The following is a 22007-nucleotide window of genomic DNA, read 5'->3' as shown; positions in this document are numbered from 1 at the left end:
CATGACAACTTCGAATATGCAAATAGTTACTTCTCTAGCAGCCTTCCACAGTAGGTCTTTCAATGTTTTATCTCTGAAAACCTTAATGAAATTCTTCTCCAAAAGCCTAGCACAATGTATGTGCTCAGCCTCAGGTATCCCTTCTTCCCACATACCCTTTAAAGCTTGTTCCAACCCCTTTTTCTTATCTGTAATGAAGCTCCATTGGTTGGAGTTTTCAATTTTCAAATCCTCCCTCAATAGGTTCACAAACCAACTCCAAGAGTCCTTATTTTCTATTTCTACTACAGCAAAAACAACTAGATACATCTAGTTATTTTCTATTTCTACTATAGTAAGAACAACTAGATACATCTAGTTATTTGCATCTACGCCAACTGCTGTTAGTAATTATTTTGGATGTACCCCTTTAATGTGACAACCATCCAAACCTATGATTGGTCTACATCCCTCATTGAAACCTTGTTTTAACCCTTCATAACATAGGTACATCCACTTGAAACGTGGCTTCCCATTCTCACTTGGTTCAGTAAAAAATTCAATAGTTGAACCCTTATTAGTCCATTTAATCTCTTCAACATAATCCCAAAGAGCAATGAATTGTTCTTCATAACTCCCTTCAATGCTTTTATGTTGCCATCAGTCGAGTCCTATAAGCCTTATCTCTTGACACTTCAAGCACATGGTCCTTACTAAATTTTTGTTGGAATGAAGAGACACCTCATTTGTAATGCTTTGTAAACTCATTTAAGTACTTTTGACTCAACCATTTTGATGTAGCAAATCTATTTGTATTCTTTCTAGCACACTTGTGGTCACTCACGTATGTTTTGACAACAAAAGTAGGAGTGTCATCAATTTTAGAAGCAAAGCATATCCAAGGACAATTCACACCCTTACATTGTGCTCTAATCCTATGAGGGTCATTCTTCTTAAAAAAATGTCCTTACAATTTTGTATGGCATATTCCCTCACTGCATGCTTAAAACTTGCCCCTGAAGCAAATGATAATCTCAACTTGAATATTCGTTTTTCCATGTCAATCATGGGCCTAAACTCAGGTAGTTGTGGAAGCTTAGTTCTACTATACTTCTTCTTTTATTTATGAAGCTTTGTAATCTCATAAATATTTTCTGAATCACTCCCATCCTTTTTAGAACTATCATCTTTCCTACAGACACCTTCAGATTTAATGACACCATCATTGTGTATGTTGATATCTAAAGCCAATTTTCCTAATCATTTCAAGTGTTTCTCAACAGTTTTGCCAATATCCAAGTCGTCCGCATCCTATGCGTACTCAGGATTAGGCTCAAAATCACCATTTTCATTGTTGTCCTCACTAGAAGCAACATACAAACCAATCCCAAAATTATCATCAAAACCAGCCCTAATTTCAGCATCAAAACTAGACCCATCAACTTCATTTCCTGTCAAAGCTTGATCATCCAAGTCAGCCCATGTTTCAACATACACACTAGACCCATCAATATCATATGTTATTAAATTTTGGTCATTTGAGTTGTCCAAAAAAGACACCCCAGTTTCAGTTGTTTCTATTCCATTTGAGTCACCCAAAATAGGCCCAAACTCAGCCACTTGTGTCACATTTCCATCATCAACATCATGCCCAAGTTCATTTATTTGTAACCCTTTTTCAACATCCAACCCAGCTCGATCAAAATTAGGCCAATCATCATACAAGCCAGCCCCTGTTTTAGCATATAGACCAGAATAATCAACTTCATTTCTTGTCAAATTTTGGTCATTTGAGTTGTCCAAAAATATGTCTAATTTTAGTTGTTGGCTCTACACAATACAAAACGATATTTAATAGTTAGTTTCTTAAAAAAAATAAGACAAAGTTGGTGGTCCTAGACTATACTCTCAAACACACTCCCACTGACAGAATAAAATATCACTCCATATTCCAAAATACTTTCACTATCTAAAACCATGTGCCACTCTGACTAAGACTTTATGACCAAACTAAATAATGACAAAAAAAATTACCATAATCACCAAACATTGACTAAGAATCTATGACCATATACCTGATAATATATTCCCCAAGACCCCACAAAACTAAGAGCATCTCCAACCTTGACACCTTATTTGGTGTCACACCAACATCAAATTTGGTGTCAAAAACTATTTTCACTCCAATCACAACACTAAAAACTACAAAAAAAAAAAAAAAATTCTTTATTATTATATTATTTTTTTAAATAAATTGAATATTATTTTTATTATTATATTAATTTATCAAAATCATCACAATTATTATATCTAATTAATATTTTAAATAAAACTACTCATTAATTACATGACAATAATACTATATAAATAATTAAAACTCGATAAATTAAAAAATCATATTGCATGTAGTAACATAAAGATTGCATCACTAGAGAAAAAATATTACATTCATAGAAAAATAAAATATTACAATACATTAGATTAAATTAAACCTAAAAGACACACTTGAAAATATATATTTTAATTTTGTGAGTTACCATATTCGTCCCACAAGTGCTCAATTAATGCATTTCGAAGCTCAATGTGAGCTTCCTTATCCTTGATTTTTCTATGTCTAGTAAGAAATTCTTGAAACCGAGCATTATCATCTTCTACCATCTGAACTTCTGGACTTGGCACTTCGACTCGCTCTTCAATTGATGCATTAATATCACGTTCATCTTCAATTATCATATTATGCATAATAATACAAGAAGTCATTATATCATGTAATACTTTTTTATTCCAAAGACGTGCCGGTCCAGCAATAATTGCAAATCTAGACTGCAGTACTCCAAATGCATGTTCCACATCTTTTCTACATGCTTCTTGTTTCATTGCAAATAATTTCTTTTTTGGATGACGTGGATCATGAATACTTTGAACAAGAGTAGACCATTTTGGATATATACCATCAGCTAAATAATAACCCATATTATACTCTTTTCCTTTAATAACATAATTAGCAGGTGGAGCAATACCTTCAGCAAGATTAGCAAAAAGATGGGATGCCTCCAGCACATTAATGTCATTATTAGATCCCGGTAAACCAAAATATGCATGCCATATCCAGAGATCATAGTCAGCTACAGCTTCAAGAATAATAGTTGGGGACCCACTACGACCGGCATATTGTCCTCCCCAACCAGTTGGGCAATTTTTCCATTTCCAATGCATACAATCTAAACTTCCCAACATTCCTGGAAAACCTCGACGTTCACCAATGTGGAGTAATCTTGCAACATCATTAGCGTTAGGTGATCGGAGATAGCGGGCTCCAAACACCTCGACAACAGCACGACAAAATCGCTTCAAGCTTTCTACAGTTGTAGATTCTCCTATTTTGATGTATTCATCGGTAGCATCTGCTGGTACACCATACACCAACATTCGAAATACAACTGTTACTTTTTGCAAACCTGATAACCCGAGTTTACCCATTCCATCCCTTCGCTGGATGAAGTAATTGTCATGTCTTTGTATAGCATCCAAAATATGAAGGAATAAAGGACGAACCATTCGAAATCTTTGGCGAAACATTAAATCGGTAAATCGAGGATTCTCTGCAAAATAGTCGTTGAAGAGATTGCGATTAGCACTTTCCCGGTCACGGTTGATAACTATATGACCAGGAATCGAGCCTCGACGTGAGCCTTTGGTTTTTTGGTGTTGAGCAACGCAAAAATTATTGTTAGCAGTAATTTGACCTACTACTTGCATTTCTATATCATCATAATAGTCATCATCTGAAGAAGATGATGATAAATAAGATGAACTACCAGGATAAGAATTCATATTTTATCAAAGTTAAACTGTATATATATTTTTCGGTGTACCCTATATCATGTGTGATATTCATGTTTTATAGTGTAAATCTCCTTATCTTCTGAATCCAAAATCAGAAGATAAGAAATCTCACGGATTAATCTTGGCCGCTGAAATAATTTGACCACAATCTCAACCGTTGCATTGTGTTGTCAAATCACATCTTATCTTCTGAGTCCAAAATCAGAAGATAAGAAATCTCACGGATTAATCTTGGCCGCTGAAATAATTTGACCACAATCTCAACCACTGCATTGTGTTGTCAAATCACTTCTTATCTTCTGAGTCCAAAATCAGAAGATAAGAAATCTCACGGATTAATCTTGGCCGCTGAAATAATTTGACCACAATCTCAACCACTGCATTGTGTTGTCAAATCACATCTTATCTTCTGAGTCCAAAATCAGAAGATAAGAAATCTCACGGATTAATCTTGGCCGCTGAAATAATTTGACCACAATCTCAACCGCTGCATTGTGTTGTCAAATCACATCTTATCTTCTGAGTCCAAAATCAGAAGATAAGAAATCTCACGGATTAATCTTGGCCGCTGAAATAATTTGACCACAATCTCAACCACTGCATTGTATTGTCAAATCACATCTTATCTTCTGAGTCCAAAATCAGAAGATAAGAAATCTCACAGATTAATCTTGGCCGCTGAAATAATTTGACCACAATCTCAACCGTTGCATTGTGTTGTCAAATCACATCTTATCTTCTGAATCCAAAATCAGAAGATAAGAAATCTCACGGATTAATCTTGGCCGCTGAAATAATTTGACCACAATCTCAACCGTTGTATTGTGTTGTCAAATCACATCTTATCTTCTGAGTCCAAAATTAGAAGATAAGAAATCTCACGGATTAATCTTGGCCGCTGAAATAATTTGACCACAATCTCAACCGCTGCATTGTGTTGTCAAATCACATCTTATCTTCTGAATCCAAAATCAGAAGATAAGAAATCAAATCTTATGTAGCTTTTTCATCCCTATATAATCCCACACTACTCATTCAAACGGATTACCTCTTCCACACTACTCATTCAAACTGATCACATCTCTTCAACATATTTTCAAAACAACTACATTTTCTTCCAAATGTCTTCCAGTCGCACTGATTCATACTCACTTGAAGAAGATATGCACTTGTGCCATGTATATACTGACATTTCTCAAGATCCAATCATAGGAAGAAACCAATCACGTAACAGTTTTTGGGCAAGAGTTGAATCAGAGTACCACAAGAATGAGAAATTTAGTAATCAACCTCGACCAAGAAGATCTTTGCAAACTCGAATGACTACCATTATTGGTGCAGTTGCAAAATTAAGGGGATGCATCAACCAAATCCAAAATAAAAATCCAAGTGGTGCTTCACAAGAAGATATTGTAAGTGTTTGTTATAATTTACTTATTGTTACTAAATTGTTTTAAAATTTTATTGACACTATTATTTTATTTATGTTTTAATAGTTAAATCAAGCGAAGATGTTATTAGCCCAAGAAAAAAAATATAGCAGAGGCTTCAAATTTGATCATGTGTGGCCCATCCTCAAACACATTCAGAAATTTACAAGTGATGACAACATCAATGGACCAAGTAGATTCCAACAAGATAGTCCTATTTTACTTCGTCAAAATCATCATCTCACAATTTTGATTCTCCGACGTCAGCATCCACCGGTATGAGTTCATTTGATCTTAATATAAATAATGAGGAAATCATTACTAATTCAACTGAAAGACCTATTGGTGTGAAAAAAGCAAAGGCAAAACAATTAGGTAATGATCAATTTAACAAACTAATGGAACAAAGTAAAAAACTCGTTCAAGTTATTGAAAAGAGTAACACATATAGAAATGAACGTCATAAGAGAAAGACTGAAGATAAAATTTTATTCACAGATTTGGATTCTATATCCGATCCAGAGTTTCGCCAGTACATTCAAAGCGAAAAAAGAAGAATTTGCAAAGAAAGAGCACGAACATCCGAAGTTGGAGAACAAGGAGAAGGATCTCAATATCAGGGATCACAATATCGAGCATCTCAATATCAAGGACAAAGTGCTCAAGATGAAGGGCAACGATCTCAAGATCAAGGTGAAAGATCTGAAAATAACTCACAAGATTATAGTCCATATTTTGACTATCTTGGCGGAACATGGAATAATTTTCCACTTTATTGAATTGTTGTCTTTGTATCTCATAAGGTTCATTTCTATGTTATTGCTTTCCGTTTGATTTTGGCGTGTTTAATTTTAATTTTCCAATGTATGTTTAAGTTTGTAACGTTTTTATTGTGTAATATTGATTATGATTTAAGTTTATAATATTTTATTGTATAATTTTGAGTATGTTTCGTATGCATTACTATGATTAATATTAAAAAAAATTGTAATGTGATTGTGAATGTTGAGAATGTGTACTATTAATTATAATGATAATGTGATATTTAATGTGTTCAATTTTAATTTTTTTAATGTGTTTTTAAATTTGTAATGTTTCTATTGTGTAATATTAAAAAAAATACAAATATTTAATAATGTTTTATTTAAATTATAATTAAAAAAAATAATTTGTGGTATATACAATTTAATTTCTACATAATACACTAAATTCTAAATTATATATATAATAATATAAATATATATAAATATATATAATAATAATTATATATAATAAAATAATGAAAGAAAGGAAAAAAAAAAAAAGTATACCGTGTGCTACAGTACACGGCATATATGCTGTGTACTGTAGCCAAGACAGCAAATTTGATATATACATGCCGCTTCATTGGAGGGCCTCCTACTGCATATATGCAATTTTAGTGATACGTTGGAGAAGCTCTAAGACTCTTCTTTTATGTATAAAGCTATGAAAGCATTAATCACTTTCTAACTTCTTTCATCGATCTCTTTTTTTTTTTGAAAGGTCTTCCATCTTCTCTTTAAACCAAATCAACACCTCCATTTCCATCCTTTTTTCATCCAAATATATATATATATATATCCCTCAGATGAAGAAACTAATTCGTTGATGAAATTTCAAACAAAATAGCAAAACTTACCATGAAATGGGATTTCATTTCCTTGCTTCTTCGGAAAATCCTTCTTCATTGATGGGTTTCTATCGCCTCGACCATTTTTTTCTTCTCAAGAAAGCTGGATTTTCAACACTCTATTTGCCCTAATTTACCCCCAAGCTTTTTCATTCGTTAATGTCTTTAGCCCCAAAACATGATTTCAATTTTCCTTCCAAAAAAAGTGTCATTTACCATTTTAGCCCGAATTGCAATGCCACATCACTCATTAAATGATAAAATTAAACAGATCCTAAAAGAAGGGGTATTATTTAGTGGATGAAACAATTTAAGGGGAAATTTTAAGTGCCCTTATACTTTAGAGAGCCTAATTTGGTAGTGTCCAAAGTACATGGGCAAAAATACTATTTATTCTAAAATAAATATAAGAAAATTATACTAAAAAATATTAAATTAATAATATTAATCTCAAATTTCAATATTTATACACAAAATCAATGAAGTTTACATAATAAAATAAAAATGTATGAATTGATAATTGTCAAAACTTAAAAATATTAAACAAGTCATAATAATTAACTAATGTCTTTACTCAATCTCACTATCATCGATTAATTCTCCATATATGATTAACAATTTTGTCACAAACACTTGTCATTTAATGTATATGAGTTCTGGAAATACTAAAATCTACAACTACACTATCAGTTGAAGTTCCATCCATGCTTTGTAGAGTAGTAATAAGTACTTCAGAACTTTCTTCGTCTCGATCAAACTACACCTCAACTTTTGCATTGGTTCTTATAAAATTGTGAATCCTACAGCAAGCAATCACAATGTACTTTTGTATACTTAGATCATATGAAGTCATTTGCTTTAGAATTGGAAAGCGAGCCTTCAACATGCTGAAACACCGCTCAATAACATTTCTCAAGGAAGAATGTCGATAATTGAAAAACTCCTTTTTTCATATAGGATTAAGATCCGTATACTGACCCAAATAATACATTTTCCCCCGATACGACGAAAGAAAACCAAAGATGTTTGTATATCTAGAATCAACAAGATAATATTTTACTGATCAAACGATAATTCATGTTAGTTTCTACATATAGATACTTAATATAAAATAATGTCAATTAACATAGTAAGTTTGCTAAACACTTTTTTTGGGGCGACATTGGAAATCCATAATCTGAGTTTGTGGCACATTCTAAAAGAATTTTTGAATTATTAATGATCCTTCCCATCCAGGGACAACGTATATGAACTTCATGTCAAATGAACATACACACATAACATTTTGAGTTGCATCCACTTTCCGATCTCGATATGGTATATGTTTATCAATTGGAACATGCACAGAAATATGAGTCCCATCTATAGCTCCAACATAATTCTAAAATGCAAAATAATTATTTAAATTTTTTTTATTGAAAATTGAAAGAAAGGATTTTTTTTTTAGATTTTTGTACCTTAAAAAATGGATAGTATCTTGGATCGAATAGAATTTATGGAGGAGTAACATCAAATGAAGGTGGAGAAATTAGTTCTTTGGATAGACGACATACTGCCTTCAAAACCTTCCTAAAATTCTAAGATGCGGTTGAGGTGGAGTGCTGAAATCATTCAGCAACCACATGATGTCGTTCATTATGGACAATCACAAATAAGAACATAGCCACTTGTTCTTCAACAAACAAATATCTTCAGTTCTTCAATAATTTTTTTTTCTTTTAGAATACCATAAAATAGTTTGAAGATGCAACGTCCCAATTTCCCTAATAAGGCTTAATGCCTTGATTAGGGGGCCATGAGGGCAATAATTAAATTATTATGTGAGTTATATTATAATATGACTATGTTTGCATGTTTAGGTGTATTAAGCATGCATGTGGGCCCGCTTCTTATTAGAAGGGCATTACCCGTTGAGGGTATAAATGTAAATATATGTGATTTATAATTGTTACCACATTATTATGTGGATATATTTTAGTTACCCGTGATCCTAGTGAGCAAGTTAGCGAAAAAGTCACAACGGGGTAAAATACCTGGCTCGGGGTGAGCTTTGGGGTATTTTGGTAATTTGGTCAATTACCGAGATTTATTGAGTAACGGGAATTAATTGATGAATATTTGGTTTGGTAGATTTATTTGGGATTATGTGGGGTAATTTAAGATTAGCAGGAATTATTCCAAAAGAGTAGATTGCCCTTGGGAGTAACCTTTGAGGTTTAATGGGGCAAGGGGCAATGTGCTCATATGACCACATTATATAGCAATAGGCTAGCAGCTGAGCACTTTGGCCCATACACGTTCGAGACACTTGCTATTGAGTTTTTTTGGAGCATTTTGGAAGAGCACATAAGGTACTCCAAAGCTAGGCCAAGCTTGGATTATTGGTGAAGATTGAAAGGGATTCTTATGGATTAGCAACTTTGGATTGGGATTAGAGGTTACTAGGGTCATCATCAACCCAAGGAATTCAAATTCAGAGGTGAGACCCATGTCTTTGTGATTTTAATGGTGTTCTTGAGTTTCTTTTGATTTTTGATTCCTAGTGGTTGGTTTATGGGTGTTTGTGGTGAGATGATTGTTGGAGTTTGGTATACCTGAGATTTGTGGGGTGTTTTTTGGTTGAAATCCTGCTCTAAACATTTTTTTGGGTCTAACTTTGGGTTTGATGTCGCAGGCATCGCAGGGGTACAAATTGGGGAAGAACACTTGTGTTCTAGGCAGTTTTTGGGTTTATGGCAACCTAGCGCGACCGCGCTAGGGTTGTAGTGTGACTGGGCTAGTGTCCTAGAAAGAGTGAAATTGAAATTCCATATGGGTCTCGAATTGAGGGGCACGATCGCACTAAGGGTTGGTGCGACCGAGCCAATGCCCTGGAAACCCCATTTTTTCTGTGGGCGTGACCGCACCAGGTGCCCCGAAAGGCTAATTTGCTGAATTTTGATAGCAAAGCCCGAGGGTTCGGGAATCCGGTTGGGAGCCCACTTGGGGGCTTGTGGGACATTTTTAGTGTCTCGTTAACTAGGAACAGTGGTTTTGGAGTGTTAGAGTTCAGATTGGAACTCGGGATCTGGGGTTGATTCCTGATAAACATATACTTGTATCGTGACTAGGGTTTCTTTCAGGCTCGCGTCATGGATAGAGCTTGGGGTCATTTCTTTATTCGCATGAAGCTCGAGGTAAGAAAACTGCACCCAATGTGTGAGACACGTGATTAGGGCTTGGTCCAATTGTTACATGTAAATATGATTAGGGCTTGGCCCGATTGTCAAATGTAAATATGATTAGGGCTTGGTCCGGTTGTTAAATGTAAACATGATTAGGGCTTAGGCCCCTATTAATGAGCATGATTATAATTATGCCTGTGGATATTTGATTAAGTATACTGGAATGTATTGCATTTGTTTATATGTTGAATATACTATATGCATGATTATTCTTTATTGGAAGTTCGACTTATAAGCCGTGGTCGGCACTATGCATGCAGAACGCATGCTGCTATGGCTAGGCCACCCTGGGAATGTATTATGCACTTAACTGGCTCAGATGCCACTTGAATAAATAGAAGTGCGATACATAGTTGTGTGACCCTGTGGTCACATACTTGTATAATGTTTCTTCTTGGTTACAATTATTACTGCTAAGCATGTTGCTTATATTCTGTTGACAATCTGAATCTGTTTAGTTAAGTTTTCTTATTGAGCCTTGGCTCACGGGTGCTATGTGGTGCAGGTAAGGGTAAGGAGAAGCTCGACCAGCCATGAGTTGGAGAGCATTAGAGGCGGGGTGTACATATGGAGTCTACTCGACTGCCACGGTCGAGATATCGCAGAGGAATTAGGGTTGGGCCCTGTTCTGTCGCTTAGGTAGGCTTATTTTGTAATCCCTGAGTTGTAAACTACTTTTAAACTTCTATTTTGGGATCCCATGTAAAAACTGAAGCTTTTAATGGAAATGTTTATTCCTTTGACCAAAATCTTTAATACATGAGATATTAGTTAGTTAATCACATGTTTTAGTCCAAATTGCTCGTTTAGCGAGTCGAGCACTATTTTAAACACATGTCATAACGATCCTTGATTAGTAGGGCGTTACAACTTGGTATCAGAGCGTGCCAAGGTTAGGGGTTCCTGAAGACTGGCTGGGCATGTACACTCTCTGCTAAAGACAACTCGACTCAAGGTTTGGTAATTATTGATATGATTATGTACTGCCTGCTGTTGTGAAAATTAATATTCGATTTAAATATGCAAGTGCACGTAATCACGCAAGTAATATAATGATAAGTAAATAGTCTCCACAGGGATTGTAAAATAGAAAAATAAGCAAAATAATTACTACACAACTTAAAAGTACTAAAAATCAATTGGGTTGTTTATAGGCTAAACACAAATATTAAAGAGATGGAAATACTGAAATTAAAACTGAACTAAACAAGAAAATTGAAAGAAATATATGGCTTGCAAAATGAACTTGAATTATTGATTCCTCTATGTTAGATATCCTGAACAGATTGCGGCAACAATATTTTAGAAAAACTCCCAAGTTAACAAGAATTCAATAAACACTCATAAAATTTTCCCAAATTTTATGATATTAATTCTTTACCTAACTAAACATATTCCTATGCAAAATCAGATTTAAGAATGCAAATTCAAAGTTTAATTCTCAAAAGTTACACAAGGCAAATAACTCATCCCTATGTTACTAACATAATCTAACCTAGATTATGACTTATGTCATCCAAGTTCGTCCCATTACATTTAATCTTTCCAGCATTAAACATAATTAAATATCTTGCCATTACTGGCCAAACAACAACAAGAAATTAATATAAGCACACTTGAATGAACAAGAGAGATTTACTAAAATAAAGTGCAAGAAATTACTAGACTATAACATAAGATTCATCAACAATTCAAGCCACCTAAAAATTAGTTCATGGCTGAGTTAATAAATATTAATCCACAATCAATACATCCCATAATATTCAGATTCAGAATTCAACTTAAAAAATATATATAAATGAGGTTTAGAAATAGAAGAAAGAACAAATCCAAATGATGCTTGAGCTTCTCTTTTTCGTCCTCCTTCCTTCCTTGCTGATTTCTGGTTTTTCTTCCTTCTTCTTGCTGGTTTTTCTTTCCAAAAATGGCTGTTGTTCTACAATATGCTGCTGGCCCTTTCTAAGTGTATTCTAGGTTTCCCAATTTGGCCCCCAAAGTACAATATTGCCCTTCCTCTTTGTAAAAACGTGGGTCTCCTATTTTCTTTTGGCATTTACTCCCAATTTTTGACTCATACTTTCTGTACTTGCCACCTCAGCCACTATTCCAGCTCACCCCTTTGACTTTCCATGTGTTCCTAGGTGTCCAAAAGCTGCCTGATCAAAATGCTTCAGCAAAATCTGCTTTGCTGCTGCAAAACTTGCTAATTCAGCCATCAAAAATTCTATTTAGATAGTTTCACATGTTAGTTCATTCTTTGTACAAATATCTATCCATGAAACTATTATCTTAAACCCATTAGCTATTAAAAACTACAAAAAAAAAAAAAAAACTAAACTTAACTAAGATCATAAAAACACCAAAGTTAGCTACAAAAACTAAAAATAAACTAACATCACCCACGATTTTTCCACAATTATAAGCTCAAAAGTACATGAAATAACTCTTTATTCAAGAGTTATCACCTGCTTAGTTGATAAATAAATGCTTTACCTGCATGCTAGAGTAGAGAGCATGATATTTATATTGTTAAGAGCATGGCTTATTAATTGATGCATGAATTTTATGGGCATGCATTTTAGTACTATTGCTGCATGTGAATGCGGTGTTGTTTGGTTTTCCCATGGGAAGGCTTCTGGATGTGGTCATCATGCCTGATAGGTTAAATCATTGACTACAGATGAACTCAGATGTTATGTACCCAAGGCAGTCAATGGGACCCGACGACGTTGATGTTGAGGCTATAAATTATAGCTAGGGCCAGCTGAAGGAGTATGAGCAGAGGTATCCCACTCACGATCTAGAATTGGCAGGAATTATATTTATACTAAAGGTTTGGAAGCATTATCTGTATGGAGAGAAGTGAGAAATATACACCGACCATAAAAGTTTAAAGTATTTCTTTACTCAGAAGGATTTGAATATACGCCAAAGGCATTGGCTAGAATTGGTAAAGGACTACGATTGCGACATTTTATACCATCCAAGGAAGGCCAATCTGGTGGCTGACACGTTGAGTCGGAAGGGGCCAGAGCAGTTATTCAGTGCAAGGCAGATATCATAAGAGTTAGTTGAGGAGATGACTAGAGCGGGAGTTGAATTGGTAGTTGAACGACTAGCCAATATCCCACTTCAGTCCACGCTCCTTGAGGGGATTAAGGAAGTGCAAAAGGAGGATCCTTAGATGAGGAAGCACATGGAGGATGTCTTTGCTGGAGTGGCTAGACTATTCTATTTCAGAGATGGGCCTACTAAGGTATAAGGGTTGGATTTGCATTCTGATGGATTCCGGTATTAGGTGAGAGATTTTAGATGAGTCTAATACTACTCTCTACTCCTTACATCCGGGTACAACAAAGATGTACCAAAATCTAATAACTTTGTATTGGTGGCCATGGATTAAAAGGGATGTAGTAGATTATGTGGCCAAGTGTTTAACCTGTCAGCAGGTCAAAGGCCAGCAGGGTTGCTGCAGCCTTTAGGGATTCCAGAGTAAAAATGAAAGGATATCACGATGGACTTCATGGTTGGATTACGGAAGATAGTACAACAGTATGATTCGGTGTGGGTGATTGTAGATAGATACACCAAATCAACCCACTTTTTTCCTGTTAAGACGACTTATATAGTGGAGCAATATGTTGAGTTATCTTGTGGAACATGATCATTGCCTTAGTAAAAGTGCCGTGGAGGAACAACAAGGTGGAATAGGCAAATTGGGAGCTTGAGACTGATATGCGGGATCGATATCCCGAGTTATTCAGGTAAATTTCGAGGATGAAATTTCTGTAAGGAGGGGATAGTTGTAACGTCCCAAATTTGTTAATAAGGCTTAGTGCCTTGATTAGCGTGCATGGAGGACAATACTTTATTTAATTATGCTAATATGTGGATTAAATGATTATGTGGTTAGAAATGCATGTTTAGGTGAATTAAATATGCATGTGGGCCCAATTTGGTTATTAGGAGCATATTTGTAATTTTGGCCTGTTGAGGGCATAAATGTGAATTATACGTGTGTTGTGCTTGAGACCACGATATTGTGGTGATATATTTGTGATATGTGATCCGAGACGGTCCTAGGGAGCGGATTAGAAAAATAGTCACAACAGGGTCAAATACCCGACTCGGGGGAGCCTAGGGGTATTTTAGGAACATAGTACGTGTTCGGGATTTACCAAGTAACGGGTAGTGATTTAGCGATCATTTGGGTATGTTGGGATTTAATGAGGATTTATAGGAATACTGGAGGAATTAGCCAGATGTGACAAATGACGGGTTTTCCCTTAGGGGTATTAACGGGTTGGGCATTTATCTAAGGGCATGTTGGTCTTTTGGTGGTTAGGTTAGACTTAGGTAACCTAGAATAAACCAGAAACCCAAGTCAATCTCTCAGCTCACTCTCTCTCTCTCTCTCACACATTTCCTTCTCTCTTACTCCTTTTGGTGAGGTTTTAGAACTCTAAGGGAAAAATCACTGTAATTTATGGAATCAAGGCTAGGATTTGTTGAGGATTGAAGCTAGAAGTGCTAGGAATTGGCTCAGGGTCAAGATCATTACAGGGGTAAGGATTATAGCAAGTTTTGTTCTTAAATTTCTCTATTTTTTTTTTAGAGTTTTGGGGTTTGGAACACAAGTGGTTGAGTTTAGGTGGTAATGAGGTTTTTGTTCAGATTTTTGAGTTTATGTGCTGCTCTGAGTATAGTGTAAGTGATTTGGGACTTAATTCTTGCATTAGAGTATGTTGGATTGATTTGCAGGGGTTTAGAAATCTGAAAATGTTGCAAATTCTGGGTTTGCGGGGTTGCGCCGCGGCGCTGTTCTTGAGCGCCACGGCCCGCATGAACTCAGGAGGCCTTGGGGATTTGCCGCGGCCCTGGGCAGGGAGCACCGCGACGTGTGTCCAGAGAAATTGAGATCTGGGCTCTTTGACTTAGAGAGGGCCACAACTCTAATTGTTGGGGCGCCACTAGTCTAATTGGGGCCCTGTGGCGCAAATAGAGGATTATGGCCAATCTAGGGTTTTAAGCTCGGGAACCCAAATTTTAGGGCCCGAGAAGGATCCTACTACCTAGTTTAGTAGGATTCGAGGTCTCGGAGGCTAGAATAATATTCCAAAGTTCTTATTTGGTTTAGGGCTTGATGGATTGTTATTATGGATGCGTTGTGACTAGATTTTACGTCAAAGCTTGGGCTAGGGGATCGCGTTAATCTATCAGCTCGGGACACAGGCACGAAATATGTTTGTGCCCGTAGAGTAGGGCATGGCCGTATTATTTGTGTTTCAGGGCGTGGCCCTAATATTTGTGTTTAGTATATGTGTGAATACTTGTAAATACTATGCTATGTTGTGCATGATTATGAATGAACGGCGAAGGCCGAGAGCGACAAAGGTCAGGAGCGGTGAAAGCATGCTGAATGCAGGCTTCTAGGGAGATACCCTCTAAGGGTGCTATATCCACTCGCTCGGTGAAGACTGCGAACCCAGTGCCTGGTAAAGCACCTGGGTCGGCATAGGCCGCTATATGTTTAATCTGCTGTTTATTTAAGCTGTGTATTACCGGATTGAATTATATTCTGTTATGCATTGAGTTTTCTTGCTAGGCCTCGGCTCACGGGCGCTCTATAGTGTAAGTAAGGGCAAGGGAAAGGTCGACCAACCATGAGTTGGAGAGCGTGGAGCGACGTGTACATGTTTGGCCTACCTGGCTGCCACGACCGGGGTTGTTTTGCGGGATATTTTGTAATAGTTGATTTTTTCTCTTAGGTCGACTGTATCTACATTTTTGAGTTGTAATACATTTTCGAAACAGTATTTTGGGATCCTAAATGTATAACTTTTATGATTTTAATGAATGTCCCAATCTTTTATAACTTATGTTGTCAAATGAGTCTTTATTTCAATTTAATCACACTTTTTATCCTAAAACCTCGATTAGCGAGCTAATGGCACATTTATAAATCACATGGTAATGGCTCTAAGTTAGTAGGGTGTTACAATTATTATGCACTCCATAGTTGGACCGCCCAGGACAGTGGGTTAGTATGATTCCGCCTTAAATATTGTGAATTGGTGTATTGAGTCAGCTCATCTCCTATCAGTGAGGCCAAACTTTACAGTGAATTAATACGTAGAATTGTGAGTTAAAGAGATTGTGAAAATCTTTGAAGTCTATTACATTAGATTGGAGACTCCACCTTTACTTCCCACTTTTGGGAAGGATTTATAGAAGGTTATGGCTACCCCGTTAAAGTTTAATGCCAGTTAGCATCCTCAGATCAATGGATGATATGAGGGGATGATTCACATATTGACAAACATACTTTGGACGTGTGTATTGGACATTGAATGGTCCTGAAATAAGGGTTTATATCGGTGGATGGTTGGAGTAGTTCTATATGGAGTGCTACATGGTAAGAAATTAGACTCACCCCTCTAGCAGGATAAAGTGGGTGAGGGAAAACATCTAGGTCCTAAAATGGTACAATAGACCAGTGGGGTTGGTGAGAAGATTAGAGCTCGGATGCTCATTGTTCAAAGAAGATAAACAAGCTACGCTGGTCTTAAGCATAGGGATATGAGGTTCCAAGTTGGGAATTATGTCTTCTTTCAAGTGTCACCATTTAAAGAGGTGGAGAGATTTGGGAAACAGGGGAAGTTGAGCCATAGATTTGTAGGACCTTTTGAGACTCTAAAGAGGATTGGTCAGGTGGCCTATAGATTGGCCTTACCTCCGGCATCGTCGGTCGCACACAACGTGTTTCATATTTTGATACTTCAGAATTATGTATCAGATGTGACTCATGTGTTGAGTTACGAAGATCTAGAGCAGCAGGCAAATCTTTCTTATGAAGAACAACCAATCCAGATATTAAACAGGAAGAACAAGGTCTTGAGAAACAAAACTATACCTTTGGTTAAGGTATTATGGAGGAACAGCAAGGTCGAGGAGGCGACTTGGGAATTAGAGTCCAACATGCGAGATCAGTATCCCGAGCTGTTCAGGTAAAATTTTGAGGACAAAATTCCTGTAAGGAGAGTATAATTCTAATGTCCCAATTTCCCCAATAAGGCTTAGTTCCTTGATTAGGGGGCCAGGAGGGCAATAATTAAATTATTATGTCAGTTATATTATAATATGACTATGTTTGCATGTTTAGGTGTATCAAGCATGCATGTGAGCCCGTTTCTTATTAGAAGGACATTTTCGTAATTTTGACTTGTTGAGGGTATAAATATAAATATAAGTGATTTATAATTGTTGCCACATTATTATGTGGATAAATTTGAGTTATCCAGCACAAGGCGATCCTAGTGAGCAAGTTAGCGGAAAAGTAATAACAGGGTAAAATACCTGGCTCGGGGTGAGCTTTGGGGTATTTTGGTAATTTGGTCAATTACCAAGATTTATTGAGTAACGAGAATTTACTGATGAATATTTAGTTTGATAAATTTATTTGGGATTACGTGGGGTAATTTGAGATTAGCGGGAATTATGCCAAAAGACTAGATTTCCCTTGGGAGTAACCTTTGAGGTTTAATAGGGCAATGGGCAAAGTGGTAATTTGACCACATTAGATAGCAATAGGCCAGCAACTGAGCACTTTGGCCCATACACGTTTTTGGAGCATTTTGGAAGAGCACTCAAGGTACTCAAAAGCTAGGCCAAGCTTGGATTATTGGTGAAGATTGAAGGCGATTCTTGTGGATTAGCAGCTTTGGATTAGGATTTGAGGTTACTAGGGTCATCATCAACCCAAGGAATTCAAAATTCTGAGGTGAGACCCAGGTCCTTGGAATTTTAATGGTGTTCTTGAGTTTCTTTTAATTTTTGATTCCAAGAGGTTAGTTTATGCGTGTTTGTGGTGAGATGATGTTGGGTTTGGTATAGCTGAGATTTGTAGGGTGTTTTGTGGTTGAAATCCTGCTGGAAACACTTGTTTTGGTTAAATTCTGGGTCTGATGTCATAGGAAATCGCAGGGGTACAAATTGGGGAAGAACACTTGTGTTATGGGCAGTTTTTGGGTTTCTGGCGACCTAGAGCGACTACGCTAGGTTGTAGCACGACCGCGCTAGTGTCCCAGAAAAAGTGGAATCAAAATTCTATTTGGGTCTTGAGTTGAGGGGCGCGACGGTATCAATGCCCTGGAAATCCCAAATTTTCTGTGGGCGCGACCGCCCCAAGATCAGGCGCGACCGCGCCAGGTGTCCCAAAAGGCTGATTTGTTGAATTTTGAGAGTATAGCCCAGGGGCTCGGGAATCTGGTTGGGAGCCCACTTGAGGGCTCGAGGGACATTTTTAGTGCCCTGTTAACCGGGAGCAGTGGTTTTGGAGTGTTAGAGTTCAGATTGGAACTCAAGATCTGAGGTTGATTCCTGATAAACGTATACTTGTATCGTAACTTGGGTTTCTGCCAGGCTTGGATCAGGGATAATGCTCGGGGTCGTTTCTTTATTCGCATGAAGCTCAAGGTAATAAACTGCACCCAATGCATGAGATACGTGATTAGGGCTTGGCCCAATTGTTAAATGTAAATATGATTAGGGCTTGGCCTGGTTGTTAAATGTAAACATGATTAGGGCTTGGCCCCTATTGAAGAGCATGGTTATAATTATGGCTGTGGATATTTGATTAAGTATATTGGAATGCATTGCATTTGTTTATATGATGAATATATATATATATATATGCATGATTATTCGCGATTGGGAGCTCGGCTTATAAGCCGTGGTCGGCACTGTGCATGTAGAACGCATGCCGCTATGACTAGGCCACCGTGGGAGTGTATTATGTACTTGACTAGCTCGGATGGCACTTGAATAAATAGAAGTGTGATACATATTTGTTTGACCTTGTGGTCGCATACTTGTATAATGTGTCTGCTTGGTTACAATTATTACTGCTAAGCATGCTATTTATATTATGTTGACTATCTGAATCTGTTTAGTTAAGTTTTCTTGCTGAGCCTTGGCTCACGGGTGCTATTTGGTGCAGGTAAGGATAAGGAGAAGCTCGGCCAGCCATGAGTTAGAGAGAATTAGAGGCAGTGTGTATATATGCAACCTGCTCAACCGCCACGGCCGAGATATCGCGGAGTAACTAGGGTTGGACCCTGTTTTGCCGCTTAGGTCGGCTTATTTTGTAATCCCTGAGTTGTAAACTACTTTTAAACTTCTATTTTGGGATCCCATGTAAAGACTAAATTTTTTAATGGAAATGTTTATTCCTTTGACCAAAATCTTTAATACCTAAGCTATTAGTTATTTAATCACATATTTTAGTCCAAATGACTCGTTTAGCGAGTCTATCACTATTTTTAACACATGTCGTAATAGTCCCTGATTAGTAGGGCATCACAGAAGAAATCTTTGTTCATTCTAAAAAAATCATAACACCTACTCCAATGACCATGCAACACTTCCATAACGTATTCATAGCCTGAAAGAGCTGAATTTTTACAAGGTTGCTTAAATAGATATAGCTAATTATATTTCTCACAAGTAAAATACAACAAAATCTCTCCAAACTCATCATCGAAATCATCCAGTAAATTATCCTTGTTGAATTGAGCAACATTTAAAAACATTTTATCTTGGTAAATTTTACATTCAATATATAAAAATATATAATCACTCAAAGTATAAATCTAAGTCAAAGTCAAAAATAACATCTTTTTTGTGCACTAACAAAATCCAACTTAAACCATAAAACAAAAAGCTAAACAAAGCCATCCAGTCAATAACTAAACGAACTTATCCAGTCAATAGCTAAACAAAGCTAAAGTTAATAACTAAACAAAGTCATCTATTCATAGCTAAACAAAGTCTAAACTTTTCACTTCAATTCAGCAACCAATCTATTCTTCTATGCTCTAGAATCTTTAGAAACAGTGTTCTCGACACTTCGTTCTCGAACTTCTCAATAGCTTTTTCATATACTTCTCCACTAATTCCATCAATTTAATTATGAGATTCAACACGCTCATCCCATAAGTAATGTGATGCAAATGTTGTCATTGATCTCTCTATTAGTTCCATCTTTCACTTTGCAGTTTCTTTATATGTTGCCAATGCATCTGCCAAAGCTGATGAGAACTTTGCTCTTTTTACTGATCAAGAGTTTGAAGTGGCAGTTGATTTACTTCTTCTTTTGCTACCAACCTTATCAATACCACTTTCTTCATTCCTAATAGAAGGACTTATCGACGTTGCATCATCATCATTATCTCCACAATTAGAAGGACTTCGAGTTGAAGGATGAGCATTGGAACCAGTAGCAGTAGTATCACCAAAGATAGTACATAATTTCTCATAGAAATATATAGCCTTTTGATAACTCTACAAAATAGAGTTATTTTACCATTATTTATAAGCTAATTATTGATAAGTTCTTAAGTTTTTTTTATGCATTTGTTGATTTTTTTATGTAATTTTGAATTTATTATGTTTATTTTAATTTTATAGAATTTTGTGTGTTTTTAGTGTTATTTTGTTGTAATATGTTGTAATTTAATTATTTGAAATTAGTGTTGTTAGAATAAAAATTAAAAGGTGAATTTATTGAGCTTAAATGCCAAAGTAAATTAAATTTTAATTAATATTTTCATGGATTTAATATGATATATTTTATAAATGAAAATATGTGATTTTTAATTTAATTTTTGTACGGAAATAATTAAGTTTTGGCATGTTAGAAAACAAAGTTGAAGAAAGAAGATAAAAAAATGGTACCTGAAGCCCAGCCCAGCCAAGTTGCCTTCGGCCTAGAAGAACTCCACGGGCCGCTTACCCTTAGGCCCACACACAACTCCTTCCCCCACCTGGGCTGCATGCACTAGGCTCGCCTCAAGCCAACAACTTCCCCACGCCTGGAGCCCGAGCCAAGCGCCTGGAGCCACCTGAACACCTGGTGCCAAGCACCTACATCCACCTAGCCGTCCGCAGTCTTCCAGTGAATAGGAGCCCAACACGTGACCCTTGTCGAGCGCAACTCCAGCAGCTTTCTCCCAATGGGTCCCACCACCTGCCAGCATAGTAAAATGCCTTTTCTGAGCCAATAATCACGCGTGACCTCACCCTTTTTACCCAAAAATTACATAGAAAATACCAATGAGTCCCACATATGATGATACCAATTTAAATGAAAAAAATACCCCATTCTCCCACACAAATACACCACATTCCCCCTTTAATCTCAGATTTTCCCCATTCCTCTATCATTTTTTCCCTTTTACTATTTTTAATCCCTATTTACCATAATATTACTTACACAAAAATTATTTTAATCAATTTATTTATTTGAAATTGATTATTTTAATTCATTATTTTTGGTTATAAATAAGGGAATGGAAGACCATTTTTTGGGGAGGAGGTTACACTACACAATTGACACATTTTCAAGACCACTTCATTCTCTTCATCTTTTCCTCTTTTTGGTCACTTTTCAATGTGTTTTTAGAGGAATAATTGGGGGATTCTCCTACAAATTTTTCTACTCATGTTTGTAATTTCATTTCTAGTAATGAGTTTCTAATCTTTTTAAGAATATTATGTTTTTCCTTATAAGTATTATTCTTTGATTTTGTTGTTGTTTCATTACATTGATTCACACTAAATACTTTGAAGTTATAATTTTAAAAGTGAAGATAAATCCTATATTTCTATAATAACTTGTGCTTAAATAGAAAATCTAATTCGAAAAAAATGATAGTTTGATAAATTTCTACTATCAATAAAACTTGAGAATCAATATACTTATAAATATTATTAAACTTATGTTTTGTGGATTCTAATACCTTGATAATCTTCTTCTTCCAACTTGTTTACAATTCCTATTTTATTATATATCTTGTCTTTAAATCATTTATTTTATTG

General features: G+C 36.1%; 2 protein-coding genes across 2 annotated transcripts; one reads left to right on the top strand and one right to left on the bottom strand.

Annotated features, from left to right (window-relative positions):
- Nucleotides 1-2419: 2419 nt before the first annotated feature.
- On the bottom strand, nucleotides 2420-3850 carry LOC133804991 (uncharacterized). The gene is made up of 2 exons (XM_062243091.1): nucleotides 3221-3850; nucleotides 2420-3007 (listed from the first exon to the last, which is right to left on the bottom strand). Exons 1-2 carry the CDS (start codon nucleotides 3811-3813, stop codon nucleotides 2500-2502), a joined length of 1101 nt encoding a protein of 366 aa, XP_062099075.1. The 5' UTR covers nucleotides 3814-3850; the 3' UTR covers nucleotides 2420-2499.
- An 871-nt stretch (nucleotides 3851-4721) lies between these two features.
- Nucleotides 4722-5613, top strand: LOC133804992 (glutathione S-transferase T3-like). Its single transcript, XM_062243092.1, has 2 exons — nucleotides 4722-5237; nucleotides 5322-5613. Exons 1-2 carry the CDS (start codon nucleotides 4947-4949, stop codon nucleotides 5535-5537), a joined length of 507 nt encoding a protein of 168 aa, XP_062099076.1. The 5' UTR covers nucleotides 4722-4946; the 3' UTR covers nucleotides 5538-5613.
- Nucleotides 5614-22007: the final 16394 nt, after the last annotated feature.

This window comes from Humulus lupulus, chromosome X, assembly GCF_963169125.1.
Source record: "Humulus lupulus chromosome X, drHumLupu1.1, whole genome shotgun sequence".
Lineage (NCBI taxonomy): Eukaryota > Viridiplantae > Streptophyta > Magnoliopsida > Rosales > Cannabaceae > Humulus > Humulus lupulus.
This window is presented reverse-complemented; position numbering and strand designations above follow the sequence as displayed.